At 47.4% G+C, this 23,975-nt stretch overlaps 1 protein-coding gene across 1 annotated transcript in view; it reads right to left on the reverse strand.

Moving 5' to 3' along the window:
* Window positions 1-23,975, reverse strand: part of LOC139240999 (nck-associated protein 1-like) — a 394,739-nt gene that overhangs the window by 33,690 nt on the left and 337,074 nt on the right. Inside the window, exons 23-24 of the mRNA XM_070869663.1 lie at window positions 8,835-8,932; window positions 8,301-8,394 (exon numbers count right to left, since the gene is read on the reverse strand). Of these exons, the coding sequence (XP_070725764.1) occupies window positions 8,301-8,394; window positions 8,835-8,932 (192 nt within the window). The remainder of the gene's footprint in view (window positions 1-8,300; window positions 8,395-8,834; window positions 8,933-23,975) is intronic.

Below are 23,975 nucleotides of genomic sequence, written 5' to 3' on the forward strand. Positions count from 1 at the left end.
CAGCAGGAGATAAGAGCAAAGAATTGTCTACAACTGTTAAAGGTGGGCAGGCACCACCTGAAGTTTCGCTAGATTTAATTCTCGAACAGTTGAAAGTATACATAGAGCAACAATTCAATTTATCTAAAACCTATATTAAGATCGAACAAAAGTACGGAACCTCCAAAGGACAATAGACCTTGGACGAGATTAAAAAGGTCTGGGGAAAAACGACCCGTATGAAAAATAAAGAGCGAACTAGATGGTCCCTAGCGGTTATGGGAAAGATCCGAAACTGGAATGAAATTATAATGCGTTCCCAACATGATCGAGAACTGACCAGTACAAAGGATCAATTGCAAGCTGTTTGTGCGCAGCTGCGACAGAAAAAACTTGAACTTGAAAAGCTGGAAGCGGAAGTTAAAGATCTTAAAAGGTGAAATTAAAGAATGGAAAAAATCATTAGGTCAAGAGACAGTAATAGGAAAAGGAAAATGTATCGGTCAATTCCCAGGGTACCCATGTTTGGATAAATTAAAAGTGCAAACCCGAAGACATGACCGAGGAATAGATACGAATTCTGAATTCTCCGACAATACAGGGTCGGAGGATGATGAAGAATTAGGGGTGCGCTTTGCCCCGTTTAAAAAAAGACGAGTTGTAGTCAAATCAGAAGAGACTGCGGATGAGGGCGGAACCAAAAAAACGAGGAAAAGGCTGTATGCAGAATACTTAATTCATGATCCGGCAAACCCAGAGAAAATTGATAAATGGTCCAAGGAATTGCCCAATCCAAAGAAAGGGGGCAGTAAAAACGTGGGACCAATTGGACCGCTTAAGAAATATACATCAACTTCATCCCTGGGACGGAGTGCAAATTTTGACCATAATGGTGCCAAAAACACAGAAGAAAATTGCACGACAAGTTAGAAGAAGCTTTGGGGCAGGATGAGCAAGAATTAGACGCAGGATGGGAAGTGATTAAACATTGGCTGCAAGCCTTCAGTCCAGCTAAGACAGACTGGGGAAAAATTACAGCCTGCCAACAGAAAGGAACAGAGGAGGTCCTGGAGTATGACGAGCGGTTTAGATGCACGTGGTTAGAACATTCGGCTATGAATAATACGGATGAGGAAATGGATGAACAAGTGTTTGGACCCCTGAAAGCAGCTTTCGTGACAGGTCTAAAGCCAGAACTGTCCAAAATGCTTAAGGTAGTGTTTCCGGACTGGGAAGGTAGTGGAACTACCTTTGCAGCATTGGTGGATCGATGTAACCAATTAGATCGGGATATGGGAGCTAAAGTCCGAGCTGTACAGGCAACGGGATGGAAATCCCAGGATTCCGATAAACAGTTATTAGGAAAATTACCCAGAAAATGTCATTATTGTGGGAAAGGTGGTCACTAGGCCAAGACGTGCAGGGTGAAACAGCAAGGTCGTGGCTGGGGAAGAGGACGCAGCCAGGGATACAATTCAGCCAACAAGCCAGGCTTGTCACAAGATACCGACCTCATAGAAGTATTTAAGCGACTGACAATACAACAACAGAAGGAGTTACTTGGAATAGCAAAAAACGATTAGAGCCCACCCTGGCCCCCCTCCTCGCACTAATATAACAAAGGGGAGATGGGCTATATATAACTGTGAGGGTGGGCGATAAGGATGTGGACTGTCTTTTAGACACAGGGGCGGAATTAACATGCTTACCCCTACAATATGGAGACTTTTTGCCGTTGGATGGTAGGGCACGTACAGCCTATGGAGTTGGGGGCCATAAAATGGAAATTAAAAGGACAGCACCGGTACTTATAGGGCTGGGTCCACATGAACTAACCACGCCGGTCTGGATAGGCCCAGTAGATCAACCCCTTTTGGGAATGGACGTTCTAATCCAAATAGATTCATCATTGCATTTCGAGGATGGTCGGGTGACATGGTCAATTAGAACTTTGAAGAAAGAAGAATTGAAGGAACACCCGATATGGGCTAAAGATAAGAACGATTGTGGCCGACTCCAGATGGAGCCTGCGTCATTTACCGGGACCAAGCCTCCATGCACTAAACAGTATCCCATCAGTCCAACTGCCATCGCGAGAATCTTACCGGTTATTCAGCAATTGGAGAAACAAGGGGTGCTTATTAAAACACATAGCTCCTCCAATAGCCCCGTGTGGCCGGTACAGAAATCTAATGAGACTTGGCGTTTGACTGTTGATTATAGGAAAGCTAACCAGTGTATTGATCAAAAAGCTCCTTTGGTCGCAGATCCCTCCACCATTTTTAATGCCCTCAAACCGGAACATAAATATTTCTCGGTTATAGATATGGCCAACGGATTTTGGTCGGTGCCTCTGGCACCGGAGGTTCGACAGTGGTTTGCTTTCACGGTCCAAGGACAACAGTATACTTGGACCTGGTTACCGCAGGGTTTCCACAACAGCCCTACGGTATTCCAAAATGGCTTTACAAAGCCATTTGCGAGAATTACCTCCCCTGTCATCCACAGTCATCCAATATGTAGACGATATCCTGCTAGCTTCAAACATGGAAGACCAGCATGAACAAGATTTACGAGCTTTGCTGGACCACCTTCGGCTGAAAGGACATAAAGCCAGCATCGACAAAGCACAAATATCCCAAGAAGAGGTTGTATACCTGGGACAAAAGATTTCACAAGGAAAGAGAGAACTTACCCAGGATAGAACTGCAGCCATTCGGGCTGCTAAAACCCCCACCACTATTCAGGAACTAAGGTCGTTTTTGGGATTGTGTAACTTTAACAGAAATTGGGTTGACTCCTTCACACAGCTTGCTCAGCCATTGAATGATATTTTAAAGGGGAAACGTGCCTCTAAAGAAGCCATCACCCTCACTAAGGAACAGCAAGAGGCCTTCCTGAGTTTGAAAAAGGCTTTGTGTTCGGCACCGGCTCTGGGAATCCCCGACAGTGGTAAGCCATTTACCCTGTTTGTCCATGAGAAAGAAGGATATGTGACAGCTATACTGACACAAAAACATGGGGATCGGCAAAGACCTATTGGCTATTATTCGGCAAAACTGGATGCGGTAGCCCTCGGATGGGGAAGTTGCCTAAGGGCCATGGAAGCTACATGTCGAGCGGTAATGATCACTGCGGGTCTAGTGCTCGACCAAAAGCTGATTGTCAAGTGTCCCCATACCGTATACGCTTTGCTGGCTATGACTAGAATGCCTCAGGTGACGGCAGCAAGATGGACCCGCTGGAAAGCAGTTTTGGAAGCTCCTAATCTCCATATCGTCCGGGCCAGCCCGGTTAATCCCGCAACTATGCTCCCGATGTCAGAATCGAGGGAGCAAGAGGGGGGGAGAATGTGAAGAGCATGACTGCGTGGAGATTTTAAAAGAAACAGAAGAAGCAGCCTTAGCAGCAGAGGAGCCTCTGCACAACCCAGACCTCATCCTGTTTACAGATGGTTCCTCCTTTGTTGACAATGGTACCAGAAAAGCAGGATGGGCAGTTACAACCTTAGTGACAAAAGGATGTTTACCCTCAGGAACGTCAGCACAACAGGCCGAGTTACGGGCCCTGTCAGAAGCATGTCGAAGAGCAGAAGGACAGACAGCCAATGTCTACACAGATTCACGTTATGCTTTTGGAGTCGCTCACGACTTTGGTCTGTTATGGCAGAAAAGAGGATTCCTCACTGCTGCTGGTACACCTATCCGAAATGGAAAAGAAGTCCGAGACTTGCTCGAGGCCATACAATTACCTCAGGAAGTGTCCATCCTGAAGTGTAAGGCCCATACCAAGGAAAATACCACAGAAGCACAGGGAAATGCCCTAGCCGACCAGGCAGCTAAAGATGCCGCCTCACAGGGCGTTCCTCCAGAAGAACCAACACAGATGTGCAGATTGAAAGCACTCAGGACTCTGACACGAGACCTTCAAACAATGCAAGGCGAGTGCTCCCGAGAGGAAAAATGGACATGGATTGAGGCAGGAATTAAGCTATGTGAAGATGGTGTCTGGAGACAAAGAGTTACCGACAAGCCAGTCGCGCCACAAGCGCTTATGCCTTTTTTAGCCCAACAGATCCACTCGTGGGGACACTTGGCCTCACAACAGATGACGGCACGGTTCCAGAAAAGCTGGTGGGGTCGGGGATTTAAAAAACATGCCCAGCTGGTAACAGACCGCTGTGTGGTCTGCCAGAAAAATAATTCTGGACCCATCACAGTAATGCCCCAACTGAGGCCCCCTGCCCCTGTCAGACCATTCCAGCATCTGCAGGTTGATTATATATCTCTTCCTTCATGCCAAGGATACACTAACATTCTTGTCATGGTCGACAGATTCTCTAGATGGGTAGAAGCTGTCCCAACTAAAAGAGCCACAGCCAATCACACTGCAAAGGTCTTGTGTAAGGATTACATTCCCCGATGGGGAGTCCCGAGTAGCATTGACTCAGATCAGGGAACACACTTCACAGGTGCTGTCTGCCAAGAAGTCTGTAGGTTACTGAACATTACGTGGGATTTACACTGTCCTTATCATCCACAATCATCAGGACAAGTCGAACGAATGAATCGAACTCTGAAACAACAGCTTGCCAAATATCACCAAGAAGGAACACCATGGCCCCAGGCACTACCAATAGTGCTATGTAGCATTAGGGCAACCCCGAACAGAACTACAGGTCTCAGCCCATTTGAAATTATAACAGGAAGACCCATGTCGCTGCCAGGAACTATCGATTTACGGAAAGCTGATGTTCACTTAATGAGTGACACTTTGTTATCATACTGTCAGAACTTAACCAATGCTATTAGTTCTGTTTCCCGACAGGTATCGGCAGCTTCGGGTAATCCACCCAAAGGAGGACACGACATCATCCCGGGAGTCTGGGTGTATGTGAAAAAGTTGCATAAAGAACCTTTGGGTGCCAAGTGGGAGGGACCTTATCAAGTGTTATTGACCACCCAGGCAGCTGTTAAAGTCCAAGGAAAGAAAGCCTGGATCCACGCTTCACACGTTAAACGAGCACCCGTAACTGAAGCTAAAATCTAATAAGGGCAATTACATTTTGCGAAAATGTATAAATTTACTGTATTATTGATTGTAGGTATTCTAGGCATAGGCCTACTTCTTACTAGCCGACCCTCTGCACCAAAGGGAAATAGTAGGGTAGCAAGGGAATTACATGTAAATACCTTTTTATATATGTCATACATTTATGCCAAACAAGGTAACATTTCTAGTTGTTGGGTGTGTGCGCATATGCCTATTCACTCAAAGGGAGGGATTTCCTTGAGGCCAGTTCTCTTGAATATCTCGGAAATGGCTGAGTGGATAATTAATCAAAACAAAACAGGCAATGCGTTTCAGGATACGGAAAACTGGGCACGTAAATGGAAGTCAGCAGGTTACAATCTGACTATCTTTGAAGGTGGATACCAACCGTGCGACAATAATTCCAAACGGCCCCCATTTTTTGTTATCATTAATACAACGGGGATAGGAAGACCGGGGAAATCGGTCTGTCTGATTAGAAACATCAAAGGAGGCCAAAATATGGGGTATAGTAACTGCTCCCGGAATTATAATATAATCAAGCCACGGAACCGTCCAAACTGGGCCGATGTGGGAATTCTTAACGTAACGGGGATTCTGAATAAAACAGATGGAAAAGCCTGGACAGGCCCCGGAGTGTTGCTGACAAAGAAACAGCTAACATTCATTGCATATAATGGTACCTATTGGGTGTGTGGCCACAAGGCCTACCCTTGGTTGCCCCAGAATTGGACGGGATCCTGCTATTTAGCCTACATTGTGCCTTATATGTATCATATAAAGTCACTGTCGGAACATTTACACTGTCCTAAGAGAGCTATCACAGAAACAGAGAGGTTCTTTGCCATTTTGATCCCCAGGCATGGGACCGCCAGACTGGCAAGGGAATCCATTAACATGGCCTCCGTTGTGGAACGGGTAGCCAATGATACCTCAGAGGCCCTAGTTAAAATCAATGCAGAAATGGTAGCAATCCGCACAGTAGCCCCACAGAATAGACTGGCCCTTGATTACATCCTGGCTGAAAAGGGAAGTACTTGCGCCCTACTCGGAACTGAGTGTTGCACGTATATCCCAGATAGCTCTGAAGAAATTACCCACTTAGCGGAGCATATCCAAAAGGAGGTAGAAAAACTTAAGCAACCCCCATCATTCACTTTGTGGAGCGGAGCCACTGAATGGCTAGGTTCAATAGGAACTTCATTGGTGGAAGGTTTAATTCTATTTGTTGTAATTATTTTACTTTTATATTGTTTGTTTATGTTGATTAAATGTTGTTGCGATCAGGCGGCTGTAGCTGCTGTCCCGCAGGTGAGACACCTTGCAGGTCCCAGCAGACCGTCTGTACGTGGCACAGGGGTATGTTATGCTTAAGGGAAGGTTGTTTACTGGTTGAACTAAGATATTGATTTGGATTAAATTGGAATAAGGTTAATTAACCTACTAAGACCAGACTTCCATTGTGGCCACGATGGAACTCGGGTTGGTGTAAATGTGTGTGGAAGCTACTAGTCCGGACATGTGGCGAAACAAGTCAACAAATTTTAGAAGGAAACTATATTAACATGTATGAAATTATTTTGTAGAATGTTTAACCAGTGATACCTGATGTTTTATGATTCAGTTTGTGAAAGAATCAAAGGAGGGATTGATAGAGAATTCAAACAGGCTGCATTTGGACAGACTGTGAGAATTCACAGACACCAAGTCAGAGATGTCTACGTGCAGTTCAGCATGTTGCATTGTCATCAATCAACTTGACATTTTAGGACCCTTGGGTAGCGAGCCAATTAAAAGGTTAAAAGACCATTAATTGAGCCAATAAGGTCAAAGAAGGCGAGTTCTTTTTTGTAAATTGATCCAGGTATAAGTACAGCCATTTTGACCATGTGGTCTCAGAAGGACAAAGACCTGGCTTGAAGCCAGAAGCTTGTTGCTGTCTGCCAGAAATAAAGTTACATTAAAACTACAATCGGAGTTCGTATTTCATTGGAAATTAAGAGATCTAACAGCACATCTCCGGTGAATACTAGAATGATTCACAAGGCACCAATGGCAAATGATGAGTCATAAATATAACTCCAACAAGGTTACAAAAACTGCCCCCACCAAAATAAAACCATACAATATACACCGTTATGTTGCAGGGCACTAAACAACAATGAAACTTCTTTACCGGGCTTGGGTGCACAAAGTCCGCTGTGTAATGCCTGACTTAATGCCAACACTCCTCCAACTTACATTTTCACCGAAACTTGCAGTCAGGGGCGCAAACTATTTTCAGGTGCTAACTTTAACGCCCCGGCGCAATTACCGCTCCTAAATCCAAAAAGCCCCAAATGCAGCCCTAAGTGTTTTGTAAGACACTTTAAGCAGAAATAAAAAACATACTGTGCAGAAAAGAATTGGGTGTGAGTTAGGAATCTGATAGCATTACAGTCCCCACACAGAGCTGGGAGAGTCTCACATATATGGGAATGAAAGTCCATATTACCTGAATACCTCGCTATTCATTCTGCTCAGTCTGTGAGACCAGCACATGCTGGGTTCAAAGTTCACACAGCTCTCTGCTGAGCATGGGTCGTAAATTGGGTAAGAAGAGTGCAAAACAAAGGGTATCCTCACAGGAAAGAAAAAACTAGAAGGAGAGAGAGTCATTCAGCCATATCCGATGTGTCAACTTGATTACCTGTGTGTTATAGTAATAATATGCATGGCTGGAGTTTTATTGCAGCAATTAGAAGAGTTGAGTGCCGAGTTGTTTAGTTTGTGTGTTTATTCCGTTGGCGTTTGTATATACCTTTGATGTACTATGATTTCTTGGTAGTATGCATTGAGTGCAGTGATCAAAGGTGAAAATTAGTGGAAGAAATATAAGGAAAGACTGTTTAGCAGTTCAAACTGGATTCATGGACAGTGTGATGTCTCAGCAGCTCTCACACAGCTTTTATGTAGTATGAAAAGATTGCGAACTCATACTGGTTGTGGACAGTATGAGGTATCAATAAAGACATGATCCTGCCATTACTACAACTGAGTGTGTGTGTAATCTGACATTTAAAGCAACAAAACAAAAAAGAGCAAGAAAGCAGTCTAACAACATGGTCAGCACTAAACCATCAAACACTCCCAGGGCAGGTACAGCACGGGGTTAGATACAGAGTAAAGTTCCCTCTACACTGTCCCCATCAAACATTCCCATGGCAGGTACAGCACATCCAGGGTATGTGACATGTGAACTATCAGACAGGTAGCGTTATGTCACTCACAGGTTAGACGTCTGGCTAGTGTGGCCATCAGGTCTGGTTTCTGTAGGTTGGACCTCACCTGGACCAAGATGTCCATGTTCTCCACCACGAGCTTCTGTTTAAACAATAAAAAGTAGAGAGTGCATCAACCCCTAATATCTCGCTGGTCACTCCCCCATCACTCCATGCCTCACTTGCTCATCCTGCTGCGCCACTTCGGTCATTTCATGTTGTCTCATCTCATGCCATATTCTCTCTGCGCCACCTCAGCCTGACAACCTTGCTGACGACCATGTTGTCTCGCCCAGCTTGCCATCGCCATCTACCACATTCATCTGCCCTACCCAGCTCAACTTGCTCAGTCTGGGCCCAATTCGGCCACACTTCCAGCCTTGCTATCCCCAGCTTGCCTAACCAACACCCATTATATTCAGAAAATCCAACAGATTTAGACACCGTCTGGTACTAAACATGGGACCTCCGGACCAGTAGATGGCTGGGTGGCAGCGACAATTCCACTGATCGCATCAGAGAGCCAGACGACACAATCCTTACCTTCAGCTCATTCACCTGTGATGTAATATGCCACATCAAGTGCTCACTCAAGTGCTTCATTCCATACGGTCCAATCAACTCTGCCAACGCCTGCATTTCTGTTATGGTAAGAGACACTGATTGAAGTCAGGAGCAAAGACCTTGTTGCAAAAACCAAATGAATCTGACATTCCAGTTTTATTTACAATTAACAGAACCCTCCCGGCCGCTGAATCCAATGGAGGTAATTCGGTCATCTTAACTGACTGGGAGAGGGTTGATTCACTGCAGCCCGAGGTCTGTGAGCCACCAATTCTGTGAACCACCAATTTTGGGTCCCAGGGTCACAGCTGGGAATGGCTGCACATCGCTGCCCCAGTGCTGAGGGAGTGAGTATCACCCTCAGTACGAGCTGCTGCCCCCGCAGAGAGGTCCGCTCACACTGTACACGGTTTTCCAGTCTGTACTCATGGATCCTCCTCTTTACACTTGGGCTCAGTGCTACTTCCCTTCTCTGTCCCCTCCCAAACGCACTGACCTGATCCTTGTTGTTTGCTGAAACAGTAAAAGTCTAACAGCTGGCCAAAACCGCTTTGAATGTGAAGCGGTAGATTTTATGGATCACCGACAACAAAAGACTGCATATCTGCAGTTCAACCATGGACGTCAACATGCTCGACACAATTTTACATTCGCAAGCAGGGCGCGCAGGCCTCCACAGTCGGATAGCCAGTCGACATGACTAAAAGCTCTCAACTGGCAGCATCTGTTGATGAAAGCTATACTGCACCCACTGAACTGACGACATTGCACCCACTGAACTGACGACATTGCACCCACTGAACTGACGACATTGCACCCACTGAATTGACTACATTGCACCCACTGAACTGACGACATTGCACCCACTGAACTGACAACATTGCACCCACTGAACTGACTACAACTGACGACATTGCACCCACTGAACTGACGACATTGCACCCACTGAACTGACTACATTGCACCCACTGAACTGACTACATTGCACCCACTGAACTGACTACACTGCACCCACTGAACTGACTACACTGCACCCACTGAACTGACGACATTGCACCCACTGAATTGACTACATTGCACCCACTGAACTGACGACATTGCACCCACTGAACTGACAACATTGCACCCACTGAACTGACTACACTGCACCCACTGAACTGACGACATTGCACCCACTGAACTGACGACATTGCACCCACTGAACTGACTACATTGCACCCACTGAACTGACTACATTGCACCCACTGAACTGACTACATTGCACCCACTGAACTGACTACACTGCACCCACTGAACTGACGATATTGCACCCACTGAACTGACTACATTGCACCCACTGAACTGACGACACTGCACCCACTGAACTGACGAAATTGCACCCACTGAACTGACGACACTGCACCCACTGAACTGACTACATTGCACCCACTGAACTGACTACATTGCACCCACTGAACTGACTATATTGCACCCACTGAACTGACTACACTGCACCCACTGAACTGACTATATTGCACCCACTGAACTGACTACATTGCACCCACTGCACTGACGATACTGCACCCACTGAACTGACAACATTGCACCCACTGAACTGACGATACTGCACCCACTGAACTGACCATATTGCACTCACTGAATTGACGACACTGCACCCACTGAACTGACTATATTGCACCCACTGAACTGAATACATTGCACCCACTGAACTGACTATACTGCACCCAATGAACTGACTATATTGTACCCACTGAACAGACTATATTGTACCCAATGAACTGACTATACTGCACCCACTGAACTGACTACATTGCACCCACTGAACTGACTACATTGCACCCACTGAACTGACTACATTGCACCCACTGAACTGACGACATTGCACCCAGTGAACTGACAAGACTGCACCCACTGAACTAACTATACTGCACCCACTGAACTGACTACATTGCACCCACTGAACTGACTATATTGCACCCACTGAACTGACTATATTGCACCCACTGAACTGACGATACGGCACCCATTGAACTGACTACATTGCACCCAGTGAACTGACTATACTGCACCCACTGAACTGACAACATTGCACCCACTGAACTGACGATACTGCTCCCACTGAACTGACTATATTGCACCCAGTGAACTGACGATATTGCACACACTAAACTGACCATATTGCACCCATTGAACTGACTACATTGCACCCACTGAACTGACTATATTGCACCCACTGAACTGAAGATACTGCACCCACTGAACTGACTATATTGCACCCACTGAAGTGACTACATTGCACCATTTGAACTGACTACATTGCACCCACTGAACTGACTACATTGCACCCACTGAACTGACTATACTGCACCCACTGAACTGACTATATTGCACCCACTGAACTGACTACACTGCACCCACTGAACTGACTATATTGCACCCACTGAACTGACTACAGTGCACCCACTGAACTGACTACATTGCACCCACTGAACTGACTACATTGCACCCAGTGAACTGACTGCATTGCACCCACTGAACTGACTGCATTGCACCCACTGAACTGACTACATTGCACCCACTGAACGGACTATACTGCACCCACTGAACTGACGATATTGCACCCACTAAACGGACTATACTGCACCCACTGAACTGACGATATTGCACCCACTGAACTGACTGCATTGCACCCACTGAACTGACTGCATTACACCCACTGAACTGACTACATTGCACCCACTGAACTGACTGCATTGCACCCACTGAACTGACTGCATTGCACCCACTGAACTGACTGCATTGTACCCACTGAACTGACTACATTGCACCCACTGAACTGACTACATTGCACCCACTGAACTGACGATACTGCACCCACTGAACTGACTACATTGCACCCACTGACCTGACGACACTGCACCCACTGAACTGACTACATTGCACCCACTGAACTGACGACAGTGCACCCATTGAACTGACGACACTGCACCCAGTGAACTGACTATAATGCACCCACTGAACTGACTACATTGCACCCACTGAACTGACTGCATTGCACCCACTGAACTGACTGCATTGCACCCACTGAACTGACTGCATTGCACCCACTGAACTGACTGCATTGCACCCACTGAACTGACTGCATTGCACCCACTGAACTGACTGCATTGCACCCACTGAACAGACTACATTGCACCCACTGAACCGACGATATTGCACCCACTGAACTGACGACACTGCACCCACTGAACTGACTATATTGCACCCACGGAACTGACGACATTGCACCCACTGAACTGACTACATTGCACCCACTGAACTGACTACATTGCACCCATTGAACTGACTACATTGCACCCACTGAACTGACTACAGTGCACCCAGTGAACTGACTATACTGCACCCACTGAACTGACTTTCTTGCACCCTCTGAACTGACTACATTGCACCCAGTGAACTGACTATACTGCACCCACTGAACTGACGATATTGCACCCACTGAACTGACTGCACTGTACCCACTGAACTGACTACATTGCACCCACTGAACTGACTGCATTGCACCCACTGAACTGACTGCATTGCACCCACTGAACTGACTGCATTGCACCCACTGAACTGACTGCATTGCACCCACTGAACTGACTGCATTGCACCCACTGAACTGACTGCATTGCACCCACTGAACTGACTACATTGCACCCACTGAACTGACTACATTGCACCCACTGAACTGACTATATTGCACCCACTGCACTTACTACATTGCACCCACTGAACTGACTACACTGCACCCACTGCACTGACTACATTCCACCCACTGAACTGACTATACTGCACCCACTGAACTGACTATATTGCACCCACTGACCTGACTACTTTGCACCCACTGACCTGACGACACTGCACCCACTGAAGTGACTACATTGCACCCACTGAACTGACTACATTGCACCCACTGAACTGACTATATTGCACCCACTGAACTGACGACACTGCACCCACTGAACTGACGACACTGCACCCACTGAACTGACGATATTGCACCCACTGAACTGACTATATTGCACCCACTGAACTGACGATATTGCACCCACTGAACTGACTACACTGCACCCACTGAACTGACTACATTGCACCCACTGAACTGACTACATTGCACCCACTGAACTGACTGCATTGTACCCACTGAACGGACTATATTGCACCCACTGAACTGACGACACTGCACCCACTGAACGGACTATACTGCACCCACTGAACTGACGATATTGCACCCACTGAACTGTCTACATTGCAACCACTGAACTGACTGCATTGCACCCACTGAACTGACTGCATTACACCCACTGAACTGACTGCATTGTACCCACTGAACTGACTACATTGCACTCACTGAACTGACGACATTGCACCCACTGAACTGACGACACTGCACCCACTGAACTGACGAAATTGCACCCACTGAACTGACGACACTGCACCCACTGAACTGACTACATTGCACCCACTGAACTGACTACATTGCACCCACTGAACTGACTATATTGCACCCACTGAACTGACTACACTGCACCCACTGAACTGACTATATTGCACCCACTGAACTGACTACATTGCACCCACTGCACTGACGATACTGCACCCACTGAACTGACAACATTGCACCCACTGAACTGACGATACTGCACCCACTGAACTGACCATATTGCACTCACTGAATTGACGACACTGCACCCACTGAACTGACTATATTGCACCCACTGAACTGAATACATTGCACCCACTGAAATGACTATACTGCACCCAATGAACTGACTATATTGTACCCACTGAACAGACTATATTGTACCCAATGAACTGACTATACTGCACCCACTGAACTGACTACATTGCACCCACTGAACTGACTACATTGCACCCACTGAACTGACTACATTGCACCCACTGAACTGACGACATTGCACCCAGTGAACTGACAAGACTGCACCCACTGAACTAACTATACTGCACCCACTGAACTGACTACATTGCACCCACTGAACTGACTATATTGCACCCACTGAACTGACTATATTGCACCCACTGAACTGACGATACGGCACCCATTGAACTGACTACATTGCACCCAGTGAACTGACTATACTGCACCCACTGAACTGACAACATTGCACCCACTGAACTGACGATACTGCTCCCACTGAACTGACTATATTGCACCCAGTGAACTGACGATATTGCACACACTAAACTGACCATATTGCACCCATTGAACTGACTACATTGCACCCACTGAACTGACTATATTGCACCCACTGAACTGAAGATACTGCACCCACTGAACTGACTATATTGCACCCACTGAAGTGACTACATTGCACCATTTGAACTGACTACATTGCACCCACTGAACTGACTACATTGCACCCACTGAACTGACTATACTGCACCCACTGAACTGACTATATTGCACCCACTGAACTGACTACACTGCACCCACTGAACTGACTATATTGCACCCACTGAACTGACTACATTGCACCCACTGAACTGACTACATTGCACCCACTGAACTGACTGCATTGCACCCACTGAACTGACTGCATTGCACCCACTGAACTGACTGCATTGCACCCACTGAACTGACTACATTGCACCCACTGAACGGACTATACTGCACCCACTGAACTGACGATATTGCACCCACTAAACGGACTATACTGCACCCACTGAACTGACGATATTGCACCCACTGAACTGACTGCATTGCACCCACTGAACTGACTGCATTACACCCACTGAACTGACTACATTGCACCCACTGAACTGACTGCATTGCACCCACTGAACTGACTGCATTGCACCCACTGAACTGACTGCATTGTACCCACTGAACTGACTACATTGCACCCACTGAACTGACTACATTGCACCCACTGAACTGACGATACTGCACCCACTGAACTGACTACATTGCACCCACTGACCTGACGACACTGCACCCACTGAACTGACTACATTGCACCCACTGAACTGACGACAGTGCACCCATTGAACTGACGACACTGCACCCAGTGAACTGACTATAATGCACCCACTGAACTGACTACATTGCACCCACTGAACTGACTGCATTGCACCCACTGAACTGACTGCATTGCACCCACTGAACTGACTGCATTGCACCCACTGAACTGACTGCATTGCACCCACTGAACTGACTGCATTGCACCCACTGAACTGACTGCATTGCACCCACTGAACAGACTACATTGCACCCACTGAACCGACGATATTGCACCCACTGAACTGACGACACTGCACCCACTGAACTGACTATATTGCACCCACGGAACTGACGACATTGCACCCACTGAACTGACTACATTGCACCCACTGAACTGACTACATTGCACCCATTGAACTGACTACATTGCACCCACTGAACTGACTACAGTGCACCCAGTGAACTGACTATACTGCACCCACTGAACTGACTTTCTTGCACCCTCTGAACTGACTACATTGCACCCAGTGAACTGACTATACTGCACCCACTGAACTGACGATATTGCACCCACTGAACTGACTGCACTGTACCCACTGAACTGACTACATTGCACCCACTGAACTGACTACACTGCACCCACTGAACTGACGACACTGCACCCACTGAACTGACGACACTGCACCCACTGAACTGACGACATTGCACCCACTGAACTGACTACATTGCACCCACTGAACTGACTACAGTGCACCCACTGCACTGACGATACTGCACCCACTGAACTGACGACACTGCACCCACTGAACTGACGATACTGCACCCACTGAACTGATGATATTGCACCCACTGACCTGACGATATTGCACCCACTGAACTGACTCGATTGCACCCACTGAACTGACGATATTGCACCCATTGAACTGACTACATTGCACCCACTGAACTGACTGCATTGCACCCACTGAACTGACTGCATTGCACCCACTGAACTGACTGCATTGCACCCACTGAACTGACTGCATTGCACCCACTGAACTGACTACATTGCACCCACTGAACTGACTACATTGCACCCACTGAACTGACGGCATTGCACCCACTGAACTGACTATATTGCACCCACTGCACTTACTACATTGCACCCACTGAACTGACTACACTGCACCCACTGCACTGACTACATTGCACCCACTGAACTGACTATACTGCACCCACTGAACTGACTATATTGCACCCACTGACCTGACTACTTTGCACCCACTGACCTGACGACACTGCACCCACTGAACTGACAACATTGCACCCACTGAACTGACAACATTGCACCCACTGAACGGACTATACTGCACCCACTGAACTGACGATATTGCACCCACTGAACTGTCTACATTGCAACCACTGAACTGACTGCATTGCACCCACTGAACTGACTGCATTACACCCACTGAACTGACTGCATTGTACCCACTGAATTGACTACATTGCACTCACTGAACTGACGACATTGCACCCACTGAACTGACGACACTACACCCACTGAACTGACGAAATTGCACCCACTGAACTGACGACACTGCACCCACTGAACTGACTACATTGCACCCACTGAACTGACTACATTGCACCCACTGAACTGACTATATTGCACCCACTGAACTGACTACACTGCACCCACTGAACTGACTATATTGCACCCACTGAACTGACTACATTGCACCCACTGCACTGACGATACTGCACCCACTGAACTGACAACATTGCACCCACTGAACTGACGATACTGCACCCACTGAACTGACCATATTGCACTCACTGAATTGACGACACTGCACCCACTGAACTGACTATATTGCACCCACTGAACTGAATACATTGCACCCACTGAACTGACTATACTGCACCCAATGAACTGACTATATTGTACCCACTGAACTGACTATATTGTACCCAATGAACTGACTATACTGCACCCACTGAACTGACTACATTGCACCCACTGAACTGACTACATTGCACCCACTGAACTGACTACATTGCACCCACTGAACTGACGACATTGCACCCACTGAACTGACTGCATTACACCCACTGAACTGACTGCATTGTACCCACTGAACTGACTACATTGCAATCACTGAACTGACGACATTGCACCCACTGAACTGACGACACTGCACCCACTGAACTGACTATACTGCACCCACTGAACTGACGATACTGCACCCACTGAACTGACCATATTGCACTCACTGAATTGACGACACTGCACCCACTGAACTGACTATATTGCACCCACTGAACTGACTACATTGCACCCACTGAACTGACTATATTGCACCCACTTAACTGACGATACGGCACCCACTGAACTGACCACATTGCACCCACTGAACTGACTGTACTGCACCCAATGAACTGACTATATTGTACCCACTGAACTGACTATATTGTACCCACTGAACTGACGATATTGCACCCACTGAACTGACTACATTGCAACCACTGAACTGACTACATTGCACCCACTGAACTGACTACATTGCACCCACTGAACTGACGACATTGCACCCACTGAACTGACTACATTGCACCCAGTGAACTGATTATACTGCACCCACTGAACTGACTATACTGCACCCACTGAACTGACTACATTGCACCCACTGAACTGACTACATTGCACCCAGTAAACTGACTATACTGCACCCACTGAACTGACTACATTGCACCCACTGAACTGACTACATTGCACCCAGTGAACTGACTATACTGCACCCACTGAACTGACTATACTGCACCCACTGAACTGACAACATTGCACCCACTGAACTGACTATACTGCACCCACTGAACTGACTATATTGCACCCAGTGAACTGACGATATTGCACACACTGAACTGACCATATTGCACCCATTGAACTGACTACATTGCACCCACTGAACTGACTATATTGCACCCACTGAACTGACGACACTGCACCCACTGAACTGAGTACATTGCACCCACTGAACTGACTACATTGCACCCACTGAACTGACTACATTGCACCCACTGAACTGACGAGATTGCACCCACTGAAGTGACTACATTGCACTATTTGAACTGACTATATTGCACCCACTGAACTGACTATACTGCACCCACTGAACTGACTATATTGCACCCACTGAACTGACTACACTGCACCCACTGAACTGACTATATTGCACCCACTGAACTGACTACATTGCACCCACTGAACTGACTACATTGCACCCACTGAACTGACGACATTGCACCCACTGAACTGACGACATTGCACCCACTGAACTGACGACATTGCACCCACTGAACTGACTACATTGCACCCACTGAACTGACTACATTGCACCCACTGAACTGACTACATTGCACCCACTGAACTGACGGCATTGCACCCACTGAACTGACTACATTGTACCCACTGAACTGACCACATTGCACCCACTGAACTGACTATATTGCACCCACTGAACTGACTACACTGCACCCACTGAACTGACTATATTGCACCCACTGAACTGACTACATTGCACCCACTGAACTGACCACATTGCACCCACTGAACTGACCACATTGCACCCACTGAACTGACGACATTGCACCCACTGAACTGACTACATTGCACCCACTGAACTGACTACATTGCACCCACTGCACTGACGATACTGCACCCACTGAACTGACAACATTGCACCCACTGAACTGACTATACTGCACCCACTGAACTGACGATATTGCACCCCCTGAACTGACGATACTGCACCCACTGAACTGACCATATTGCACCCACTGAACTGACTACACTGCACCCACTGAACTGACTATATTGCACCCACTGAACTGACTACATTGCACCCACTGAACTGACCACATTGCACCCACTGAACTGACTACATTGCACCCACTGAACTGACTACATTGCACCCACTGAACTGACTATATTGCACCCACTGAACTGACTATATTGCACCCACTGAACTGACTACATTGTACCCACTGAACTGACCACATTGCACCCACTGAACTGACTATATTGCACCCACTGAACTGACTATATTGCACCCATTGAACTGACGATATTGCACCCGCTGAACTGACGACATTGCACCCGCTGAACTGACGACATTGCACCCACTGAACTGACGATATTGCACCCACTGAACTGACTACATTGCACCCACTGAACAGACTACATTGCACCCACTGAACTGACTACATTGCACCCACTGAACTGACTATATTGCACCCACTGAACTGACTATATTGCACCCACTGAACTGACTACACTGCACCCACTGAACTGATTTTTTGAACCCACTGAACTGACTACATTGCACCCAGTGAACTGACCACATTGCACCCACTGAACTGACCACATTGCACCCACTGAACTGACCACATTGCACCCACTGAACTGACTACACTGCACCCACTGAACTGATTTTTTGAACCCACTGAACTGACTACATTGCACCCACTGCACTGACGATACTGCACCCACTGAACTGACAACATTGCACCCACTGAACTGACTATACTGCACCCACTGAACTGACGATATTGCACCCCCTGAACTGACGATACTGCACCCACTGAACTGACCATATTGCACCCACTGAACTGACCACACTGCACCCACTGAACTGACTATATTGCACCCACTGAACTGACTACATTGCACCCACTGAACTGACTACATTGCACCCACTGAACTGACTACATTGCACCCACTGAACTGACTACATTGCACCCACTGAACTGACTGCATTGCTCCCACTGAACTGACTGCATTGCACCCACTGAACTGACTGCATTGCACCCACTGAACTGACGATATTGCACGCACTGAACTGACTACATTGCACCCACCTAACTGACTGCATTGCATCCACTGAACTGACTGCATTGCACCCACTACACTGACGATACTGCACCCACTGAACTGACAACATTGCACCCACTGAACTGACTATACTGCACCCACTGAACTGACGATATTGCACCCACTGAACTGACGATACTGCACCCACTGAACTGACCATATTGCACCCACTGAACTGACAACACTGTACCCACTGAACTGACTATATTGCACCCACTGAACTGACTACATTGCACCCACTGAACTGACTACACTGCACCCACTGAATTGACTACATTGTACCCACTGAACTGACGACATTGCACCCACTGAACTGACGACATTGCAGGCACTGAACTGACTACATTGCACCCACTGAACTGACTACATTGCACCCAATGAACTGACTATATTGCACCCACTTAACTGACTACACTGCACCCACTGAACTGACTATATTGCACCCACTGAACTGACGACATTGCAGGCACTGAACTGACTACACTGCACCCACTGAACTGACTACATTGCACCCAATGAACTGACTATATTGCACCCACTTAACTGACTACATTGCACCCACTGAACTGACTATATTGCACCCACTGAACTGACTACATTGCACCCACTGCACAGATGATACTGCACCCACTGAACTGACAGCATTGCACCCACTGAACTGACTGCATTGCATCCACTGAACTGACTACATTGCACCCACTGAACTGACTATACTGCACCCACTGAACAGACAACATTGCACCCACTGAACTGACTATACTGCACCCACTGAACTGACGATATTGCACCCACTGAACTGACGATACTGCACCCACTGAACTGACCATATTGCACCCACTGAAGTGACTACACTGCACCCACTGAACTGACTACATTGCACCCACTGCACTGACGATACTGCACCCACTGAACTGACAACATTGTACCCACTGAACTGACGATATTGCACCCACTGAACTGACGATACTGCACCCACTGAACTGACCATATTGCACCCACTGAAGTGACTACACTGCACCCACTGAACTGACTACATTGCACCCACTGCACTGACGATACTGCACCCACTGAACTGACAACATTGCACCCACTGAACTGACTACAATGCACCCACTGAACTGACCATATTGCACCCACTGAACTGACTACAATGCACCCACTGAACTGACCAAATTGCACCCACTGAACTGGCTACATTGCACCCACTGAACTGACTACATTGCACCCACTGAACTGACTACATTGCACCCACTGAACTGACTACATTGCACCCACTGAACTGACTACATTGCACCCACTGAACTGACTGCATTGCACCCACTGAACTGACTGTATTGCACCCACTGAACTGACTGCATTGCACCCATTGCACTGACTACACGGCACCCACTGCACTGACTACTTTGCACCCACTGAACTGACTATACTGCACCCACTGAACTGACCAAACTGCACCCACTGAACTGACTACACTGCACCCACTGAACTGACTACACTGCACCCACTGAACTGACTACATTGCACCAACTGAACTGACTACATTGCACCCACTGAACTGACTACATTGCACCCACTGAACGGACTACATTGCACCCACTGAACTGACTCCCTTGCACCCACTGAACTGACTACATTGCACCCACTGAACTGACAACATTGCACCCACTGAACTGACTACATTGCACCCACTGAACTGACTACATTGCACCCACTGAACTGACTACATTGCACCCACTGAACTGACTACATTGCACCCACTGAACTGACTATACTGCACCCACTGAACTGACGGTATTGCACGCACTGAACTGACTGCATTGCACCCACTGAACTGACTGCATTGCACCCACTGAACTGACTACATTGCACCCACTGAACTGACTACATTGCACCCACTGAACTGACGACAGTGCACCCACTGAACTGACGACAGTGCACCCACTGAACTGACGATATTGCACCCACTGAACTGACGATATTGCACCCACTGAACTGACTATATTGCACCCACTGAACTGACTACATTGCACCCACTGAACTGACTACATTGCACCCACTGAACTGATTACAGTGCACCCACTTAACTGACTGCATTGCATCCACTGAACTGACTGCATTGCACCCACTGAACTGACTGCATTGCACCCACTGCACTGACGATACTGCACCCACTGAACTGACAACATTGCACCCACTGACCTGACTACACTGCACCCACTGAACTGACTACATTGCACCCACTGAACTGACTACACTGCACCCACTGAACTGACGATATTGCACCCACTGAACTGACGATACTGCACCCACTGAACTGACCATATTGCACCCACTGAACTGACTCCACTGCACCCACTGAACTGACTATATTGCACCCACTGAACTGACTACATTGCACCCACTGAACTGACTACATTGCACCCACTGAACTGACTACATTGCACCCACTGAACTGACTGCATTGCACCCACTGAACTGACTGCATTGCACCCACTGAACTGACGATACTGCACATACTGAACTGACTACATTGCACCCACTGAACTGACTGCACTGCACCCACTGAACTGACTACACTGCACCCACTGAACTGACTATATTGCACCCACTGAACTGACTGCACTACACCCACTGAACTGACTACATTGCACCCACTGCACTGACGATACTGCACCCACTGCACTGACAACATTGCACCCACTGAACTGACTATACTGCACCCACTGAACTGACTATATTGCACCCACTGAACTGACTATATTGCACCCACTGAACTGACGATATTGGACCCACTGAACTGACGATACTGCACCAACTGAACTGACCATATTGCACCCACTGAACTGACTACACTGCACCCACTGAACTGACTATATTGCACCCACTGAACTGACTACATTGCACCCAGTGAACTGACCACTTTGCACCCACTGAACTGACTATACTGCACCCACTGAACTGACGATATTGCAGCCACTGAACTGACGATATTGCAGCCACTGAACTGACGATATTGCACGCAATGAACTGACTACATTGCGCCCACTGAACTGACTGCATTGCGCCCACTGAACTGACTGCATTGCACCCACTGAACTGACTACATTGCACCCACTGAACAGACTGCAGTGCACCCACTGAACTGACTGCATTGTACCCACTTAACTGACTACATTGCACCCACTGAACTGACCACATTGCACCCACTGAACTGACTACATGGCACCCACTGAACTGACAACATGGCACCCACTGAACTGACGATATTGCACCCACTGAACTGACGACATTGCACCCACTGAACTGACGCCATTGGACCCACTGAACTGACTGCATTGCACCCACTGAACTGACTATATTGCACCCACTGAACTGACTATATTGCACCCACTGAACTGACTATATTGCACCCACTGAACTGACTATATTGCACCCACTGAACTGACTATATTGCACCCACTGAACTGACTATATTGCACCCACTGAACTGACTATATTGCACCCACTGAACTGACTATATTGCACCCACTGAACTGACTATATTGCACCCACTGAACTGACTATATTGCACTGACTGAACTGACTAAATTGCACCCACTCAACTGACGACATTGCACCCACTGAACTGACCACAGTGCACCCACTGAACTGAGTATATTACACCCACTGAACTGACGACATTGCACCCAGTGAACTGACTATAGTGCACCCACTGAACTGACGATATTGCACCCACTGAACTGACTACATTGCACCCACTGAACTGACTACATTGCACCCACTGAACTGACAATATTCCACCCATTGAACTGACGATATTGCACCCACTGAACTGACTACATTGCACCCACTGAACTGACTGCATTGCACCCACTAAACTGACTGCATTGTACCCACTGAACTGACGACATTGCACCCACTGAACTGACTACATTGCACCCACTGAACTGACTATATTGCACCCACTGAACTGACTACACTGCACCCACTGAACTGACTGCAGTGCACCCACTGAACTGAATACATTGCACCCACTGAACTGACTATACTGCACCCACTGAACTGACGATACTGCACCCACTGAACTGACTATACTGCACCCACTGAACTGACGATATTGCACCCACTGAACTGACGATACTGCACCCACTGAACTGACCATATTGCACCCACTGAAGTGACTACACTGCACCCACTGAACTGA

This window comes from Pristiophorus japonicus, chromosome X (assembly GCF_044704955.1).
Source record: "Pristiophorus japonicus isolate sPriJap1 chromosome X, sPriJap1.hap1, whole genome shotgun sequence".
NCBI classification, from domain to species: Eukaryota; Metazoa; Chordata; class Chondrichthyes; family Pristiophoridae; genus Pristiophorus; species Pristiophorus japonicus.